Source organism: Chroicocephalus ridibundus, chromosome 3, assembly GCF_963924245.1.
Source record: "Chroicocephalus ridibundus chromosome 3, bChrRid1.1, whole genome shotgun sequence".
Taxonomy (NCBI): domain Eukaryota; kingdom Metazoa; phylum Chordata; class Aves; order Charadriiformes; family Laridae; genus Chroicocephalus; species Chroicocephalus ridibundus.
In genome coordinates, this window is record NC_086286.1 from 37,906,817 (window position 1) to 37,926,200 (window position 19,384).

Consider the following 19,384-nt stretch of genomic DNA (forward strand, 5'->3'; position numbering starts at 1 on the left):
TTTGCAGGTGTTTTGTTTGTTTGTTTGCTTGTTTTTATTCCTTTTTCCTTTTAGTTAACTACATAAAGGGATGACAACAAAGAATGCCATGTCAAGGAATTGCTAGCACTTAAGACAAACCTGTCATTTGCCTCATTGTAATTCTTACTTATTGAAGTCAGGTCTCAAAACCTTTCAGGATTTTGGTACATGCCTCCTAACAACACCAGCAACATACGCTGCTAGAACAAGACTTGGATCTGCGTGGGACAAAGGTAGTGTACCTCTTGATAAATGTGAGGAATAGCTCTCAGGGCACCATTACAGGGTGGGAGGAGACAAAAGAGAAAGAGATGAAGTATCACACTGCATCAGCTTTGAGGAGGAAGCTTGGGACAATAATAATTAATGACAGAATGTTATGAAATTACGAGTCACAAATGCAACATTTTATTAATGTGCCAAATAGGAGCAGAAACAAATGAGAGTGCATGGTAGGCTGGGTGACTAGTTCTTTCTCTCCCTCCTCATTTCACGGCTTCATGCACTGGCCCCAATGTACGCTGTATGTGCAATGTGTGCTGTATGATTTTCTAAGTACAACTGAAATACACATAGGTTGATGTGAAGCAGAAGACAATTTTGTGACACTGCTGAGCATGCCTAGCAAAGAAGAGACCTTGTTCGCTATTTGGAAATATTTTCCATATTTTCTTATTGTTTGTGTTTCTGACTATGATCTCTGTGTGAACACAGGCAAGTAAGTAATTCTATTTCTCTGCTTTCAATAGACTATTTATAAAGACATTCATTATCATTCACTTTCTTCTTTTTAAACATGATTTTGATAGTAGCATTATTTCTTTTCCTTGGGACCTTTTGACCAGCTGAGATCCAAATGGAATTTCACATAGAAGAGACACTGAAGGAGACAGAGGAAAGACATGCTGAGCATGCTTACCTGAAACGAGAACAGTGAGTAGATTTTCAAGAGTTGCTCCTCCTGATGCCATGTCGTACAAGGGCAGTGAAGGATCAAGAAACACACTTGATCCAGGCACTCTGGATTTTTCTCAGCATTTGCTCAAATCTTAAGATTTTAGCTGTCCTTCCCCCTCCTTTCAGCCGCCTTTCCTTCCCCTTGAGACTCTGAAAGTGTCTGAACCCGTTGGTTGTCCCCTGCCTGGGCTGTGCCAGCGGAGGGCACTCTAACACTACTTTTGCCAGGTCAGACCTTGTCCAGGGTTTCAGTTCAGGGTGGGATTCTGAAAGGAAAAAAAAAAAAGTGTTGAAAACCAGTTGAGTAACCTGTTTGGCCCAGATGCTGCTACTGGATTTCTCAGCATTTTATGCATTTTCCTTTTCTGTGCGCTTTAGAAATGACCTTCATTGATTAAGGCCCAGGCTACATGTAAAAATGGGAGCAATTATAAATTGCTGCAGTTGGTCTGCTGAAGTTTAGGTTGTCTTGTAGCTGTTTGCACATAACCACCCGTCCATGTATCTTAACTGTTTGCAAGCGCTGGCTTCACTCCCGCCACCAGTGGGACAATTTGCTTGCGTTCTGCCTTAGTTAGCCAGTATAGTAGTCAGGGGAAGGAAAAAGGGGAAGGAAGTATTTTAAAAGGCTGTAGAAAGCTGTGCTGCATATAAATGCCTTTTTGGACAACCACAAATACAGTCTATCTGCAAATGGTTACCTTAGGAAGGGCTCCTGTTTAATTTTAATTTTAGAAGTACAAGAATCATGCAGAATGTGAATTTACTGGAACTTTTTGTAATATTTACTGTGTGAAAAGGAAGTCAGAATCATTGATGTTGAGTCATCTTCCGATTTCTTGGGGGAAGTCTGGAGCTGACTGCTGTGACAGGGGAAGTAGGCAGAGCTGTTGGGGAGCTTTATTCCTAAATCACCCACTTTAAAATGGCTTTTGCATTTGCATCTGGCATTGTTAGACCCTCTCTTTGGCCCTGCCTCGCTAAATCTAGTTGCTTGAGTCAGTGCTGCTCTAATTAGTGAGGAAAGCCCTGAGCCCTGGCTTCTTGGAACAGCAAGACTCCATGTCTAGATATCACAGAGTCCCACAATGAACATCTCACTTGTGAATTAAAGTTACTATCTTTTAATGAAACCATTAAAGAGTGGATGAAGTAAATGCAGCATGGATACACTCATTTCTACTGGTAGTAGAAACATTTACTAACTTGACCATTGACCCTGGACTGAAGGCTAGGTTTTTGATAACTGCTGAATCATAAAATTTCAAATAGTTATGAACTGGAACTCGCTTTCCATCAAGAAAGAATTTCAAATGTTTCTGGCAACAGAAAGGTATTGCACAACATACTCTTTAAGCAAACAAGATATTAAGTAATTGTACAAGGAGGAACCTTACAGAGAAGGAACCTACAGATAACGTGGAGTCAGTTTTTGACAAGCACTATGACACTTTGCTTCTTACTGAGTCTTTTTAATTTAAGAGCACGCTGATGTGAGTAAACTGCTTTCTTTCTTACCACTACCTTACTTCTTGAATATTTGTAAAGAAGAAAGTTCAGAGATGTTTTAACTTCATTTTGCTATAATTTTTTTTCTCTTAAGAAATCTTACATGCCTTTTGCAGTGGGGAATTAGTATCTACTTATTTTAAATATTGCTTTAAACAAAAAAAATAATAAAAGCCTGTGTGACATTTGCTTAGAAAAACTATTAGAAAAGTTGTAGTATTTAAGGTGATACTTTTTACAGGAGCAAGTTCAAATTGATCTTTCAGCACTGTAAAGCGAGAATAGTTTTCCAGAATTTACAGCTAAGTAATAATCTAGTATACTAGCAATTATTATTAATTACTACTAACTATTAACATACCATTTAGTGTGCTACAAACTATGAGATTATTACAAAGTAAAGCTGTTAATACTGGAAACTATTGTAGATTCTATAAGCTTCAGAATATTTAAGTTTTGGCTTAGAGAGGGTTAATGTCAATAGACCATGCTTCCACACTTGATATTTGAGTATTTTAAGGATTTAAAAAAAAAAAAAAGCTTGTCTAAGCAAACAGTATTTTTTATTCAGTTTATTGTTAAGTTATTCTTAAAAATCGTGGTTTTGCCTACTTGAGGATGGTGATTAGCATTTACAAATGAGAGCTGAGGTTTAAAATTGCTATCTCTATGAAAATATCTGCTTAACACTCAGTGAAAGCAAATGGAAGGAAGTGTCAGCAAATGGAGAATGAAAGAGAGAACATCATTATTGTGGCACTGTGGCCATCCATAAAGCAGTAAAACCATGCAGCCGTAAAACCGTACAGAAGGCACTGCTGGAGATGGGATACTGAGCTAGACGGACCTTTAATTTGACCTGCTACATGTTATCAGAAAGGTACTTTATTTTCTCAGTTGTATCTATTAACATTAATTTTATTTAAGGTATCTTTATTTAGTTTTATGTAATGGATACATTAATTTAAATGTTGGGTTTGTATGCTATTACCTTAATTGCCATTTCATCCAAATGTATCTTGGTGTCATTCAAAGTAAAAACAAATAAGTGACGTTATGTCTCATTTACTATCCTTAATGATAAAAAAATGAAAAATAAGAATCTTCATATATATATTACACTATGAAACTATGTGAAACATGAACTGAAACAATATGAAACATGAACTGAAACAATGTGAAAAATGAACTGTATCTTTCTGGCTGTGAAAAATAATGACCAAATTTACTTTAAAGGTTATATTTTAATGATTATGTTTGTCTATGAGAATGATCTGTTTCTTAGGAATTAAAGCACAGAAGATTAAAATCAGGTGCTTAAATCAATATTGCCTGCTTATTGATTTGAAACATGCTTTAAAGTTATCAAATATATCTATAAGATATCAAATCAAAGTAGTTGCAGTCAGTTTGCTGAGAGAAAATATTGTTATATCTGACTAGTTTTGTATCATCATTTCATGAACGGTAATTTTTTTCTGGTCTAGGAGAATGCCAGTAATGTCTTGAGTATTCAATCTTTTGATTTGTTTTATTTTTCAGTCTGGGTATGAGATTCCCCGTTCCACAGTTCAAGCATTGAAACTTTCAGCCTGAACAAGTAAGATTTATAAACTGCAGTTTCTTTGTATTTAATGTTAGATGTAAGTAGTAATTAAGAAAACAAATAACCTTAAAAAGAAAATGTCTTTTCAAAAAACAATGCATTATAATTGCTGTATTTACGTTCTAGTTATATAATATGTCTATTTATTAACATTGTAAAACGTCTTGCTCTAAAACACTTTTTAAAAGTAGCCTTTACAGAGAATTTTTATTAAAAAAATCTCTATTTCACCATGTTACGGATTGAAAATTTTGCATTAATGATTTTTTCTTATAAAATATTTTTCTGAACTGGGTATTTCTCATGTTAGCTATTTTATAATAATTTCTACGGTTTATTCCAAAATATTGCAGATAATGTCAGACTTGTAAAGACCACCTTCTCTCGTTCCCCCACAATTATACAGAAGCTTTAGTTTTATAAATTATCCCTGAAAAAGCCTTGTTTACTGCAGTATTCAACCTCTAAAAAACTTAGAGGAATGACAGTCCCGTTTTATGTTGACAAGTGCAGGTTAATCAATGTCCCCAATATTTAGTTTAAAATTTCACATGATGAAATTGCAAATTTGCAAAAAATGGAAAATTCTCAAAATGCAGCTCTTTCTGGGGAACTATTTGTGGCACATACACATCTTCCCACAAAAGACATTCCCATGACTACCCTCGTTATTACTATTATGTCTCAGACCTCTCCTAGATTTTGTGGAAGGAAAGAGAACAGAGCTGCCCAACTGAAATGGGGCTGTCCCTAATGATTCCAATTTACTAGCATCAGGGCAGAGCCCCACCTCATTCCTATAACATCTTTCTTTTATCTCCTTACTGCTTCTACAATGCTGTTACCTACCTTCAACGGGCTATTAAAAAATAATTTTGGCCAGATATTCTTGGCTAGCTTGGGAGCTGAGAATCTGTGCCTTTCTCCAAGCTGCACACAGATGAATATCACAGATATACAGTCCTTCTGATTAGGGCTGCTTGCATGCCCTGACACTGATTCTTAGCCATCCCAATCACAAAGCACAGAAGCCTGTTTGGGGATGTTTTCATCCTGCCGTGTGTTCAGGACTGCCTACGAGCTTGAGCATTAAATGTAATTCGTTTGACTGTTTTAGTCTTAAAATGACTGCAATAATGTCTAAGTACTTCATACGTGTTGTGTTTGGAGAATCAGATTATATTTGTCATGACCTACATGAACTTGCCAAGGTCTTGTAATGCAGATCCAGAAATATGAAACCATATTTAGACATATTAGTAAATAATATAATTTTCAAAAGCAATTCCCATTGAAACTTTTAATATGTTTCTGTGATGCCAGCCAACATCTCAGGCATATTACCTTCATACCCATACTGATACATTCTGCACTGCACCTTTTTTTACCAGAAACCTTCTATCCATTCACAGAAACTTTTACAAACTTTTCTACGTTCCTACTAAGATCTCACCATTTCCAGAGTACTGTTTGTACCTGTGCAGATATTAGCCACTCAGTGCACCACAAAAGCGTGCATTCAATACTGAAGGACAGTTCATGTGTCAGCTACTGTATGAGCTAGACTTATTCTAAGAAACTGAATTCTCTCTTCTCAGTGGAATTTATAGAAAGCAACAGAGTACATCTCATTCAAAGAATGGGAATGATCACTGTCAAGCAAATAGCAGATGACCTTTTGGCCTGCAATGTCATGTCTTATGAGGAAGTGAATACCATTGCCTGTGAAAGGGTTGAACAAGAAGCCTCAAGAATGATGATTTACATGATTTTGAATAAGGGTTCAGCAGCCTGCAATATTTTGGTTAAGTCACTTGAGAAACACAACCCTTTTCTCTTTCATGACCTGCAAGGATATTGTAAGTATTAATGGTTATATTTTTGTCTTCTAGTCAGGAGCTCAATTATAACAGAAAAAAAAACCACATGAAAAACTTGCGGTGCACTCATTTTTATGACAGTCTTATAATTCTGTGGTTTAAGTAAATTCTAATTCAATCTGTACGGTCTAAATTGTTTAATCTGAGAGAGGAAGACAGCGAACACTAAGAAATTTTACAAACATTAAGACACAAAAAAGAGGGGAAACCCAAATCCAGTGAAAAACTCTGAAAGGGTGAAAATCATCTGTGATCAGGTAGCTGAAGTTCAGGCGGTTAAACGCATCCCATCACTTGTTTATGATAAGTGAGTTGTGGGCGAGCTGAACACTGAATTAGATCAGTTCTATGGACAAAATTATATAAAATTTAATGGGGATATGTAATGAGTTTTTCAAATATAAACCTCTTCCCTGTGACTGAAACTACTTGTGCACAGGCTGCAAGTTTGTTGTGTTATTAAAGGACTTACTGTATGAATGTAACGCATACACCTTCAGTAATGAAGCATTTCCCTAAAATAGGTTTCCCCGATTTCCTTCAGTTTGTGGGACCGTGTTTCCTTAGTCCACCTGCTTCAAAAGTCTGATCTTGAAATACATGTCTGACTCAGCCCTGTCCCTTAGTCTACATAAATGCGCTTTAAAAAGCAGTGCATACAAACCTTCCAGGACTCCCTTTAGAAGCTGGGTTTCTGTAAGCTTCAGACTTCCTGGACGTTACTACGTTTTATTATGTGTATGATTGAAGGTTCAAATAAGCTTGCCTCCAAACCGTATGAAAGCAACTCTTAGACTAACCCAAAGTAACAAAAATGCAAATGACATAGTTTAAAAAATGAACTGGATTAAAAGTTCATTTGGTCCAACTGTCAAAAACTGTTACTGATTTACAAATCTCTCTCTTAATACTCTAATACCTTTCATGTGTATATAAATGCTGCCTTTCCATATTAAAACCTTATTACATAAAAAACTCATACTCTCATCATGCATTTGCACATATAAACTTTCCTATGCTTGTGTGCAAGCTTGCATTTTTGGAATCCAATGCATGAATAGGATAAGTCCAAAAGGTCCTCATATAAGGAATTAAGTGGAGCCAGATTGATATCTGCAGACTACATGAATCTCCTGCACAAGGAGTAACTACAGCCCTTATCAATTTAGTCTCCCCTAGACAGTGGACTCTCATGCCTCTTCTTTACTGCTGTTTCATTGATTTAGCAAGTACATTCAGGCAGTTCTTCCAAAAGTCATGAAATTTTAATCGTCAAACTCATTGACTATTTAATTCACTGATACGTGATGTGTTTGCCTTAGGTACTACCAGGCAAGTGGAACAAGATAAATTAAGTGACTTGATTCAGGATTTAAAGTATGTGTATCTATCTTCAGCTTTTCAAAAATATCATCCTCTGGGTAGCGATATTGACATAATTTTTGATTTGGGAACTGCCTATACCGACATCTTGCTGTGGAAAAAAGATATACATAATAGCAGGAAAGGGCAGCTGACGCTAAATGTCCTGCTGGAGGAATTGAAAAATCCCTGCATTATAGAAGGAGAAGCTGGCAAAGGAAAAACAACTCTTCTAAAAAGAATTGCGGTACTCTGGGCTTCTGAAAATTGCTCTGCTTTGAAAAAATTCCAGTTTGTTTTCTTTATCAGCCTGACTAGCACAAGAGGTGGAATTTATGAGACTGTCTGTGATCAGCTTCTTTTTGAACAATACCCCATCTGCAAACAAGATTTCATGAAAATGCTGCTAGCACAAAGACAAAGGGTTCTTTTTCTGTTAGATGGGTACGATGAATTCAAACCCCCAAACTGTCCAGAGATAGAAGCAATGATTAAAGAAAACCACAAATTCAAGAACGTGGTTATTATTGCTACCAGGACTGAGTCTATCCATAAAATCAGACAGTTTGGGTCATTGATTGCTGAAATAGGAGACCTATCGGAGGAGAGTTGCAAGAAGCTCATTAAAAATGTCTTGACAAATAAGCTGGCTGATGGCCTGTTAAACCAGCTTACAGAGGCCACTTCCATGAAGAACCTTATGAAGACACCACTCTTTGTCATCATTGCTTGTGCCATCCAAATGGGTGAAAGTAATTTTCATCCAAGCACCCAGACTCTACTTTTCTCTACTTTGTATGACTTGATGGTGGAGAAAAACAGATACAAAACAAAAGAAATAACAGAAAATCATATTATGCTGAGCATAAGTCATTGTGGAGACTTAGCTTTAGATGGAATATTTGATCAAAGATTTGATTTTCAGTCTGAGGATTTAGCTGACATAAAAGAAGAAGTCCTGCTAGCTTCAGGTCTTCTCAATAAATACACAGCTCAAAGACTAAAGCCAACATATAGATTCTTTCATAAATCATTTCAGGAATACACTGCAGGCAGAAAACTTTGCGAACTACTGACATCCTCCCAAGAAGCAGAGGTGAAGAAAGGGTATAGTTATCTACAGAAAATTAATACTATTTCCGATATTACTAATACTTATTTCAACTTGCTCCTCTACACTTGCGGATCCTCTCTAGATGCCACTAGAATAATTTTGGACTTACTGAAAAGAGTTGATCAGCATAGAGATATTTCTGAAAAGAATCTGGCTTTGGAAAGAGAATACACAAAAAAATCAGAAAATATAACAGAAAAGGAAGATTTAAAAAGAACTGATAAGGATATTTTTGCGGAGTGTGTCATTAATTTCTTTTATGAAAGTTCTTCAAAATCAGCCTTGAGCAGAGATTTTGAAGAGTTTTTTTATGATAAAAGTATTTTCATTAATACTCAAAATATCCCAACTTATTTCTCTGATTTTTTTAGATACTTACCAAATTGTCTTAGTGTACTAGGACTCATTAAGTTAGATTTTTTTGGAAATTACTCATCAAATAAGGAAATAGACCATGGGAATGTGGAAGATCTTCAAATTAGTTCACTTAAAACTTACATTCCTGAAAAGGCTGTCTCCTTATTCTTCAACTGGAACCAGAGTCTCAGATCTTTAGAAATTACACTGCAAGATTTCAACAAGTTAAAGAAACGTGATATTAAATATCTGGGTAAAATATGTTGCTCTGCTGAAAGCCTCAAGCTGCACATCAGCAACAGTGCTGGTATCACAGGAACATTGAAAGAAGTCCTTGAAACCTGTAAAAACCTACAAGATCTTACTGTGGAGTCCACTCCTCTTACTGTGGAAGATGAGCAACAGATCACAGCCATGACAAAGCTGAAAACCTTACATATAAGAGATCTGCAAAGTGAAAATCTAGAAGGTACAGTATTACTGGCACTAAATGAGATCTTTTAGGTAAATGTGGATGAGAAGGTAAAACAAAGGGGCTTGTGGCTGCCTTGTATATGGAAGATGCCTGGTTTTGATCAGTTTAAGAAATGTTATGTTGCAAGAATGCAATTCTGTATTCATGGTGAAAGTGACTGCAGTTATGTAAATTTACTTATGTTATTTAGTTGTGTAAGTCAGGTCTGGCCTTTGAATTCCTGTAAGTTGCCATTTCTTTATATTCTTGCTTCTTGCTACACAAAGGCCTTTGAATTCGTGTAAGTTGTCATTCCATCATATCCTTGGTTCTTGGTACACAATATATTAAAAAATCTGTTTTTTAGTAAGATACTAGATGGGAGAAGAAATTTTACAACTCTGGTGCAAATAATTCACAGTAAATGACATAACATCTATAGGCTAGCTAAACTCTGTAAGTGCCATGGGATACAGCATACCATCACTTTAACTTAGTTCTTGCAATATGCCAATGTGTTCAGCAGCCAAATAAGAGTGTTGTAGCCTAATCTAGACCTGTAACATTGGACAGAAATTTTCCCTCATTGCTTCGTACATCTCTGTCATCATTTCTGGGTAAGCATTTTTTTGAAAGAAGTCTAGTTCTGAGGTTAATATCTAATATGATGGAAGACCTGCAGTAACTTTTCATAAGTCATTCCCATAATTAATTAAATGGATGGTTCTATCTTGAGTAATTGTTTTCTTTGAAAATTACAATGGCGTAATAAAGAGTGTAGTAACTATAGCGTAGTATGCTCCAGACGTGCCTGAGGTGAAGGATTCTGCAATTAGGATGAGGGACATGTATTTCGTTATGCTGTGAAACGCACACATATGGGATCCTTCGACGCTTTGTTGAAGGTCATTGTTAGACCAGGGCACTAGTGGAGGATGGGTGCATCTGCTGCTGCACTATGCTCTGAGCTTTTCATCATTCAAGCTAGCCATGAACGCACCTTGTCTTGAGAAACGTACACAAGTACTGATAGTACCAAATCTCAGAGGCAGGTGCTCATGAGTCAGCAAAGTACTCTTCTAGTGACAAAGACTAAGCACGTAGTGGGCTGTGTTAATACCAGCATACCCTGGGGAGTGATTATTCCCTTCTATTCTGCTCTCTTGAGGCCAAATCTGGAGTATTATGTGCAGTTTCTGGCTGCCCAGTATAAAAGAGATACTAGCAATCTGGTTAGAGTCCAATGGAGGGCCACTAATGTGGCTAGGGAGCTGGTACACCTAATACACAAGGAGAAGCTGAGAGAACTGGGCATGGTTTGCCTGGAGAAGAAAAGGCTCATGGGGAAACTAATTGCAGTCTGCCATTACCTTAAGGGTGTTATAGAAAGAAGGAGCTTTCCAGAGGTGCACAACTAAAGGGCGAGAGTTGACAATTTCAAGTTTGTAACAAGGGAAGTTGCAACTGGACATAAAATGTTTTTTACCAGGACAGTGATCAAACATTGCAACAGGGATCTGGAGGTCATTTAGTCCCTGTCCTTGGAGATTTTCAAAACTTGGCTGGACACAGCCGTGAGCAACCTCATCTGACTTTAAAATCAGCCCTGCTTTGAGCAGGAAATTGAACTAGATGACCTCAGAAGTCCTAACGAGAACTTTGCGATCATTCTATGACATATAATCTCAAGATTATTCTGGAACTACATATTAATTAATTCCCTTTCCTGTGTGCACATATATGCTAAGATTATTAGGGAGAAAACACCAGAATACAATAACAACATCCATACTGACTCAGCGGAAGGGTCCATCTACCTTGGTTCATTGTCTCCAATAGCACCTGTGAGTGGATGTCTAAGGAAGAGCAACAACAATGCAAGACTCTATAATACTTTCTTCTTAATAATCTCACAGCCTCTTTTTTAGGCTCAGACCAGTTGCCTGTGATTATGATTTGTTTGTTCAGTGACCTCCCCAAAGGGTCCTGCTAGTACTTGTCTGTCTTTGCTTTGAACCCATGTAAACTTATATCCTTTGGCAAAGGGTGTGAAGGACTATGTCCTTAATGTTTGTTTTGGACTAGTTTCGATTGGCAGCCTCTCATTCTTGCACTGGAATTAAAAAACGAACAGTCAGTCTCTACACAACCTTTTCCTTGCACTCATTATTTTGCAGACCTCTGTCATATTCTCCCTAGGTCATCCCTTTTAAACATTCATATTATCACACAAAACTATTATTTACTTTTCACAAGAACCTAATATCACTGATGTGTATCTGTTCTAAAAATGAACTTGTTCCTGTATTAAATTAACATGCTGTATACATCTATGGGGTGTTTTTTTGGCAGGTGGACTTATTGATGGAATAAAGAAACTTGTGAATGCTGAAGGGCTTGTACTTGAGCGCATAAGTATGGATGAAGATGATGGAAAAAAATTTGGTAATTTTTGTCTCCTATTTTACACCATAACCAAGTATATAGTGCTGACAATATGAATGTTGTAACATGTTGGCCTGAAGTTTGTACGCTATTAGGACTTGAAAACTCTACCATTTAATTTAGAGAAGTCATTTCTTATAGATTTGCATTGAAGCCTTGATATGTTCTGTATCCTGATTGTCACAAGGTATTAGATTGCTCCTTTCAAGTTAGTAATGCATACTGCAGTCAAACAGATCTAACATACTGATCCCAGGACTGGCTAATCTGCATGAACTGCAAGTCAGGAGGTTGCAAAGGTGATATAGTTCCCTTCCCTGACCTATTGCTGACTTTCTGCAAGGTCAATCACTGGATACCAAGGTTGAAAAGTTTGAATAATGTTTGCTAGGGCCATACTTCCCAGTAACTGAAATGGAGATGGCAATTCATATGTCTAGCCGTCCTCTCTTTGATGGCATGGTAAAAAAAAGTTTCTCCTGGATTTGTTCCACAGGAAGATCCCATTTGATCTTCTATGAGTTACTTTCTCTGGGCTGAGGGGCAGTTTATATTGATGCCATGATACAGTAGCTGAACAGGAGGCTGTGTTTATCATTTTTTTTCAAACAAAACATCATAAATCTTTAAGGTCCCTTCCAACCTAAATCATTCTATGATTCTATATATTTTGTGGCATCATAATATAGTTGTAGTATGCCAGGCAGTAAACATCTAATTCTGTCTAGCTGTTTGCTGTGATTGAGACATTATAAAGATATCAAAGCAGTTGACCTAACAATACGACCTGTTTGTTCTTTTTTTCATTCCATTCACAGCTGAAGGTATCAGAAATTTGAGAAAGCTACGCTTATTATACATGAATCATTTGACAGCCATTGGGGATGGCATAACGTGCATTGTAAGAGCAGTCTCTGATGAACTAAGTGAACTTGAAGAAATCCAACTAGTCAACTGCTGTATCTCCAGTGATGCTGTGGAAATTCTAGGTAAGAATAGTAACTTTACAAACTGAATATGTGTGTTTTGAAAATCAAAACATAATTCTATAACAGAAGAAAAAAGCATATAAGGATAAAATCAGAAATACGTGGGCTCACAAAGAGTTTCAGTTAGCAGAGATGTAATATGCAGTAAGGGATGTTTATATAAAGCTTTTATATAAATCCTAAGCATAAAGGTTATATAAAAGAGAACGACAAACTATTGCATAGCTCTGTAAACAAAAAAAAAAAAACCAGCAAAGCAAATAATGGATGATGCAAGCAAAACTAGTTTTCAAAGTTGTTTTTGTTTCAATCATTACCAAAAAGATTCATTCCGATCAGGTGCCCACTCAAGTAATTTTAACACAGTAGTGTAAATAAAGATAAATAAAAATTATTCAACTAAAAAACATGAACTCAGGTTGGCAGAACTTAGGGAAACTCACAGTTAAGTATGTAAGGAACAAGCTGAAGGAATCCTTGAACCATAGACAACGGCCTCTGAAAATTTGTGGAGGCAGGAAAGTGGAAAATGCAGTATCTTTTCAAGGAGATCATAGATAAGCCAACCTCACTGTGATACCAAGAAAAATTCTCAGACAAGATACCACATAAACATTTTGTAAGCACTTAAATTATAGACATAAAAGGAAGTGTGAACAAATCACATCAAACCTTTCCAGGGAACAGGATAATAGCATTGTGGAAAGATAGGTCTGGATCCATCATAATTCAAATGAGGTTTTTAACACTATTTGAGACAACATCCTCAACAATAAGCTAATGAAATACATATAAACAAAATGGGTGCACAATTGGTTGAAAAATTACTTTCAAAGAGTTATCACAAATGTTACACTGAGAGAACATTTTGGTACAATCAATTAAGTCCATCCTTGTTCTAAACAATATTTTAACTGATGGCTTAAATGGCAGAATGGAGGATACACTTATAAAAATTTCAGATGATACTGAGCTTGGAAGGCTTACAAGCCCTGTTGGAATACAAAACCATAAATAAAATTGGATGCATTTAAGAGGTGGTCCAAGAACAATGGTAGGGAATTCAGTATAGACAGATGAAAAGGGCTGTGGCTGGGAATGAGACATCAGTTTCAGTAATATAAAGTGGAGATTTACCTGTGTAGCAAGAAAGAATCAGAGTCCTTCTGTGGAAGACTGGAAATACTATGCTATTGCAAAAAACGTGCTGGTGAGTCCTGAGCAACAAATCTGTGCCCAACCTCAGTATCATAATTAAGAAAGGTATAGAGAAATTGAGAGAAAGCACCAAGAACAGGTAGAGGTGAAGAAAATGTGACTTATGAGGAATGGTTTAGTTTTGTTTTGGTTGAGAGAGAAGTCTGAAAAACATATGGTAAATTTTTTATGCTGTTTAAACATTCCTACAAAGAGCTGATAATCAACCATTCTTTTTGTCCACTGGGAGAAGAACGTAGCTAAATTTGCATCAAAGAATATTTAGATTGGATATTGGAAGAAACTTTCTAAAGCCAAGAAGGTAAAATAGCACTTTGAGAGAATATTGAAAATTTCAAAAAGCAAGATACATAAATATGTATCTTGAATGGTTTAGGCTTATCGGTATCCTGCCCCATTACGGATGTTTAGACTCTAAGGTACCATCTCATCCTAGTCTTCCAGAATTCTCTGATCCTGTAAAATATACATTTTTATATCATAATAAAACAACTTGTCAGCTTTGTGATGCAGGAGGCTGAAGTCTCCAGGGATTAAACCACTAAAGAATCTCCCATGTATTCAGACAGCTTTGCCCTGCTTCTGTGTTGCAAAGACATCTTAAAGTTGTCTCATCACCACTGAAGATTTGTTTAGCCAGCAGAGTATAAGTTATACAGAACCATTACTCCAGCTCTTACAGCTGGCCAGGTCCTTTACTTTATCAATTCCTGGAGACACAAGTAACAACAAGAGAGCACAGTTTGCGTCAGAGAGGCGTCATAAAAGCAAGAAAAACCTGGAGGCATTTAAAAATCTTGTATTGTCGTTCATTAAAAAGCTAAGAAAGATGCAATAGAAGACAAGTCATGCTGCATTGCCATCATGTATAACAAGCTTTTTTTCCTCTGGTAGCTCACAGTCTTTGTAATTTGCCAAAACTGAATGTACTTGATTTGTCGGAAAATGACTTAGAAAAGAAAGGAAAAGATGCTATCCACAGACTTGGTAAGTCAGACAATTTCTTTAGATAAATCATTAAATTGGGGATGAACTTCAATTCTAAGACTTATCCAGACAGAAACTCAGTAATTCTTTCCTCTTTTATTTTTAAGTAGGATATAATTGGTATCCTGAACCACTTCCTGTCAGTGAATGGGAAGTTTTTAGAAGTGAGGAATATTGTATGCGATTATCTGCTCTGTCTACCAAAGCAACAGTCTTGGAGTTTTCAACCTACCAGTATTTCCTCATTGTTGAAATGTGATTTGGTTTAACTTTTTAAAGTGATTTTACAGTGAGCTGTTACAACAACAGCAAAAAAAATATTAAACTTATTTTCATTTAGTTGATGGCTTAAGTGTCCTACCTGGGATGAAAGTGCTGATGCTTCCCTGGGGAGATGATGTGAAGGTTTGCCTAACAAAATTGTTAGAACTACTGGAAACAATGCCACAGCTGACAAAACTTGGACTGCGGAAATGGAGCCTCACTGATGTGGAGGTCAGAATTCTAGGTAAGGAAAGGTACTGTGGTTAAGCAAAAGATGAAGGACAAAAACCAGACAACTCAAAAACAGTTCATCAAACCCAGCAACTTTTTAATAATGTAAGTGAAAGAGCATCAAGTCTGGGTAGGAGAGATATATATTTCTCATTAGATAAGCTAAATAATGCCCACATTTCTACTTAACGAGGACCATTTTTCACTGCATAATAGTGCAAGGAAAACTGCAGGCAACTGGAGATTCCTGGTGAAGAATTTCGAGAGGGAATCTTTTCTGATTGATGGGTTGATTATCTCCTCCATAAACATGACAGAAATACAAGTGGACTCTTCTGACATCAAATCTTCCACTAACATAACATCTGTTATGGAATATATGTCAATAGTAGACTTAAAAAAGGCCAATACTAGTTTAACTTTTATCAAGGTGGATAGCTGAAGATCAGGGAGATGTAAGAACTCCCTGGATTCACATCGTGCACCCCTTCTGAGGATACAGTAGAAATGAAATGTCGAAATGAATGAGAATTTTCATGAGCCTGATCTTGCAATGCTTTTGTGTGAGTGATCATGAGCAGCAGTCCGTAGACCCTTTTAAGCTAGTGACCTCTCTGTAGTTAAAGGGATCCTGTTGTATGCAGCATACAGCAGGTTAAGTTTTAACAAAGAAGAAAAGTCTAGAAATTAAAAAAAAATTGTGATGTGGGCTGCTATATTTTACATTTTGGGTTTTAAGTAAGGAAAAAAAAGTGATATGCGAGCACAGGTTTAAGTCTTTTTCTATTAAAAGTGGTATTTTTTTAAGCATAAAATTTCAGCTGAATTCAATAAGACTCAATTCTTCAATAACCTGAACAGGAACCATTCTCTTTGTGAGGGCTTGAAGCAAAAATAAATACATAAATAAATATGTGTTCACAGGCAACTTTTTTGAGAAAGAACACCTGCAGAACCTTCAGCACTTGGACTTGGCAATGAATTGTGTGACAAGCGATGGCTGGCTTTCCTTCATGCAGCCACTGATCTCTCTCAAGAAGCTGGTATCTGTAGATTTCAGCAGCAAACAAGACTGGGTGCCTGCATCACTGTTAGTCTGCAAATTAAGTCAGGTACTAACCACACTGAATTATTTAAAGGAGATTAAAGTGACTGGATGGAAGTTTGATTGCCACGATCTCGGACTTATTAATGATGCAAAGATAAACTGCAGAAAACAATTTCAGCTAGTGTATTCTTAAAGAGAATGAGCTTTCCCAGCGGAAGTGTCCCAGCAGACATTTTCCACGGAGCTTTCACTTACAATCTTTCATATTTGAGAAATGCTTTTCTCTATAACCACACATTAAAACAGCAGCTCTAGGGTTATTTGGGTCTTCTGGTCTGCTAGTGAGACTGGAGTGAGAATAGTATCACATCCTCTTCTGGGGGAAATTGGTCAAAAGAAAGTAAGGGAGAGATCACCTTGCATTAGCCCTGAATCCTGCGACCTGTAATGCCTCTCAGCCTTTAAATGGTTTCAAGGAGTGTTCCCTTTATCTGTGTGTGCTTTCCATGAGCTCATTTTTATTAGCTTTGAAGTTAGCTGTGTAGATTAAGGAAAGCTCTTAATAAAAAGTTAACAAAGTCTACAACTTGATGGATAATAGGTAGGTGTTTTACCAGTTGTTTTTTTTTCCAGTTAGATAGTATAGTTGTTTGACCTAGCACAGAGAAGCTTTTCCTACTGGCAGGCCAATTCTAGTATAGTTACATCTCTGTAATACACTACAGGAAAATTTATTGCAGAGACAGAATACGCCAATGAAAAGTTAGACCTCTAAAATAGCAACAGTACGTTTAGAGCATTTTAGCTCTACAAAAGAGGGCATGGTCACACAAGCGACTGTGAATTAAACAGAGATGTAAACAAGAGCTCTTCTGCAGTTGCTAGCCACAAACAAATCCTTACTCCACAGCAAAACACCAGATAGATAGCTTATTTCAAGTGACTTTTAGCATCTTTAATCTACCACCATTTTGGTTTGTAAAAAGGTCAACATTTATTGCTTTCTGTCACAGTAAGCATGTGGTAAGAGTTTACACATGGACATTATCACGAAGTTGCAGGTGTGCTTTTAAGTTCCTTCTGTGGTGAAAAGAAATACAGTGTTTTCCCTGTAGTTAGGATCCTTTAAAGGTATGATCTCAATTCAGCAAAGCACTGAAATCAGTGAAAATGCTTAAGTTGTATCTATTGACAAAATCTGATACAGGGTAGAAAATACTTTTTTGTTTTCCATGCAAAACTCTACATCAAAAATATAAAACAAAAACTGAATAAATCTGAGTAAAATAGAAAAATGGATTTAAAATTACTAGGATGCATCTGTGAAAACAGACATAGATTTCTGTAGTAAATACTTATTTTTTATTTTGACACAGAAAGGAGATCTCAAAATAACACAGTTTAAAGAAGATAGATAGTCTCATCAACACTTATGAATTTCAGTCCTTTCAATTTCTTAGTTGCTTAGCAAGGCAACTTTGTGCTTCAAAGCTCTATTTCAGATTGCTCAATATGTGAAAGAATAACCAAGCTCTTGTCAGTTCCTGCATCTCTCTTTCCCACAGACATATTTGGTTTCTTTCCTTCCTAGTCCCTCAGCAGACTATACTTCTCGCCAAAGACTGTACTTAATGTTGTTTACAGTAGAAACAATGAAAAATTGAATAAATTAGAGAGACCATTTTTATTCTGCGTATTCCTTTGTTTATTCTTTATCATTGGCACCTGATGCTGCAGGCCCAGACAAATTTCTTGCCCTCCACAGCTGTGTTCTGTAAGAAAAAAACAGTAGAAATGCACGCTCTCTATTTCTGGTGGATATTGAATTGCAACATACTGTGTGTTCTTGTCTTGAGATGTATAAATCCACTCTGACAGTTAAGACATATGATACAAAACCAAAGAGCTCTATTAGGCCTCGTAATGAATGTACTAGGATGTGGACAGGTGTTTGAAACAACCAACATATCTTCAAAGGACTTCGTTTTCCATTTAAAGGTAGTTGCGAAAACACAGATCTAGAAAGCAGCTGACAGAAAAGGGTTAATAGCTATTGCTGGACCTGAAGAAGGAAGTGTGGGTAGGCCAGGCAGGCGGCCTTGTAAGAACAAGGTGTTTGACAGACGATGGTAAAGGTATCAGTCCTGGAGCTTGAATGGAGATGGGCAATCCCTTTTTTAGGATGATTGCAATTAAGGCACCTTAGGAAAAAACTTAGGGAGCAAACCAGGAGCTTGGTCAAGATGCTGAGAAATTAGAATGACCAAGAAAACAGTTACTTTGTATTCCACGTGGCTGTGCAGTTTTGTTGCCAGTTGGCATCTGGGACTTAATAAGACCAAGCTTGAAACCTGAGCTACAGAGCAGGCAGATGAGGGCTTATGTCTGATGCTGTGCCAAAACCCAAAGGACTGTGCGAGCACTGAGGCAATCACCTTCCTGGAGCTCTAATTGGGTTATGTAAAGTTTTTTAGTGGAGAAAAGGAAAGGAGAACAGAACTGAAAAGCCAGTCCTTGAAGTCACGAAAATGAACAAACGATGTCGCTCAGATAGTTGGGGACAAATCTGTACAAGTTTGATTTGACAGTGCTATCAAATTGAACTGCTGACTTCACTTGGTTTTAGGCTCTCGTGCTATTCAGCCTTATTCTTCCAGTCTGAAGACCTTTCTGTTTTCTATGAAAAAAATGAACAAAACCAGGCATAATTTAATTATTGTAATTAAAGGACTATTCTCTACTTTCCAATGTGTTGTGTTGTCTTTTATCCCAGAGTCTCATGTTTCCAGAGAGTGTTTTACAATGGCAGCCTTTTCCCCTCACTTTGTGCTGGTATAAGGAAATACATATAGTGTATAGCAATGGAAAATCAGGCACTAGAAGTGTGGAAGATTATGTTGTGTAGAGAACTGCAGTGTCTTCTCCGTCTCGTGAGATCAGAA

General features: G+C 36.9%; 1 protein-coding gene across 2 annotated transcripts; it reads left to right on the forward strand.

The window, feature by feature from the left end:
* The first annotated feature begins 819 nt into the window (after positions 1–819).
* NLRC4 (NLR family CARD domain containing 4) lies at positions 820–19,140 on the forward strand. Of its 2 annotated transcripts, none has more exons than XM_063328816.1 (10): positions 820–954; positions 3,182–3,367; positions 4,030–4,087; positions 5,692–5,952; positions 7,296–9,275; positions 11,613–11,705; positions 12,524–12,694; positions 14,807–14,899; positions 15,240–15,407; positions 16,319–19,140. In XM_063328816.1, coding segments are annotated over exons 3-10 (3,084 nt in total). In that variant the 5' UTR covers positions 820–954; positions 3,182–3,367; positions 4,030–4,086; the 3' UTR covers positions 16,636–19,140. The 2 variants fall into 2 exon arrangements, with proteins under 2 accessions (XP_063184886.1, XP_063184887.1); XM_063328817.1 differs by lacking the exon at positions 820–954 and adding an exon at positions 2,379–2,471.
* Positions 19,141–19,384: the final 244 nt, after the last annotated feature.

What these genes read in the sequence shown, in the direction of transcription:
- NLRC4 (XM_063328816.1), top strand. An exon ending in GCAAAGTGAAAATCTAGAAG is followed by an intron (nt 9,276 to 11,612) that starts GTACAGTATTAC and finishes TTTTTTTGGCAG; the next exon opens with GTGGACTTATTGATGGAATA. An exon ending in TGTGGAGGTCAGAATTCTAG is followed by an intron (nt 15,408 to 16,318) that starts GTAAGGAAAGGT and finishes ATGTGTTCACAG; the next exon opens with GCAACTTTTTTGAGAAAGAA.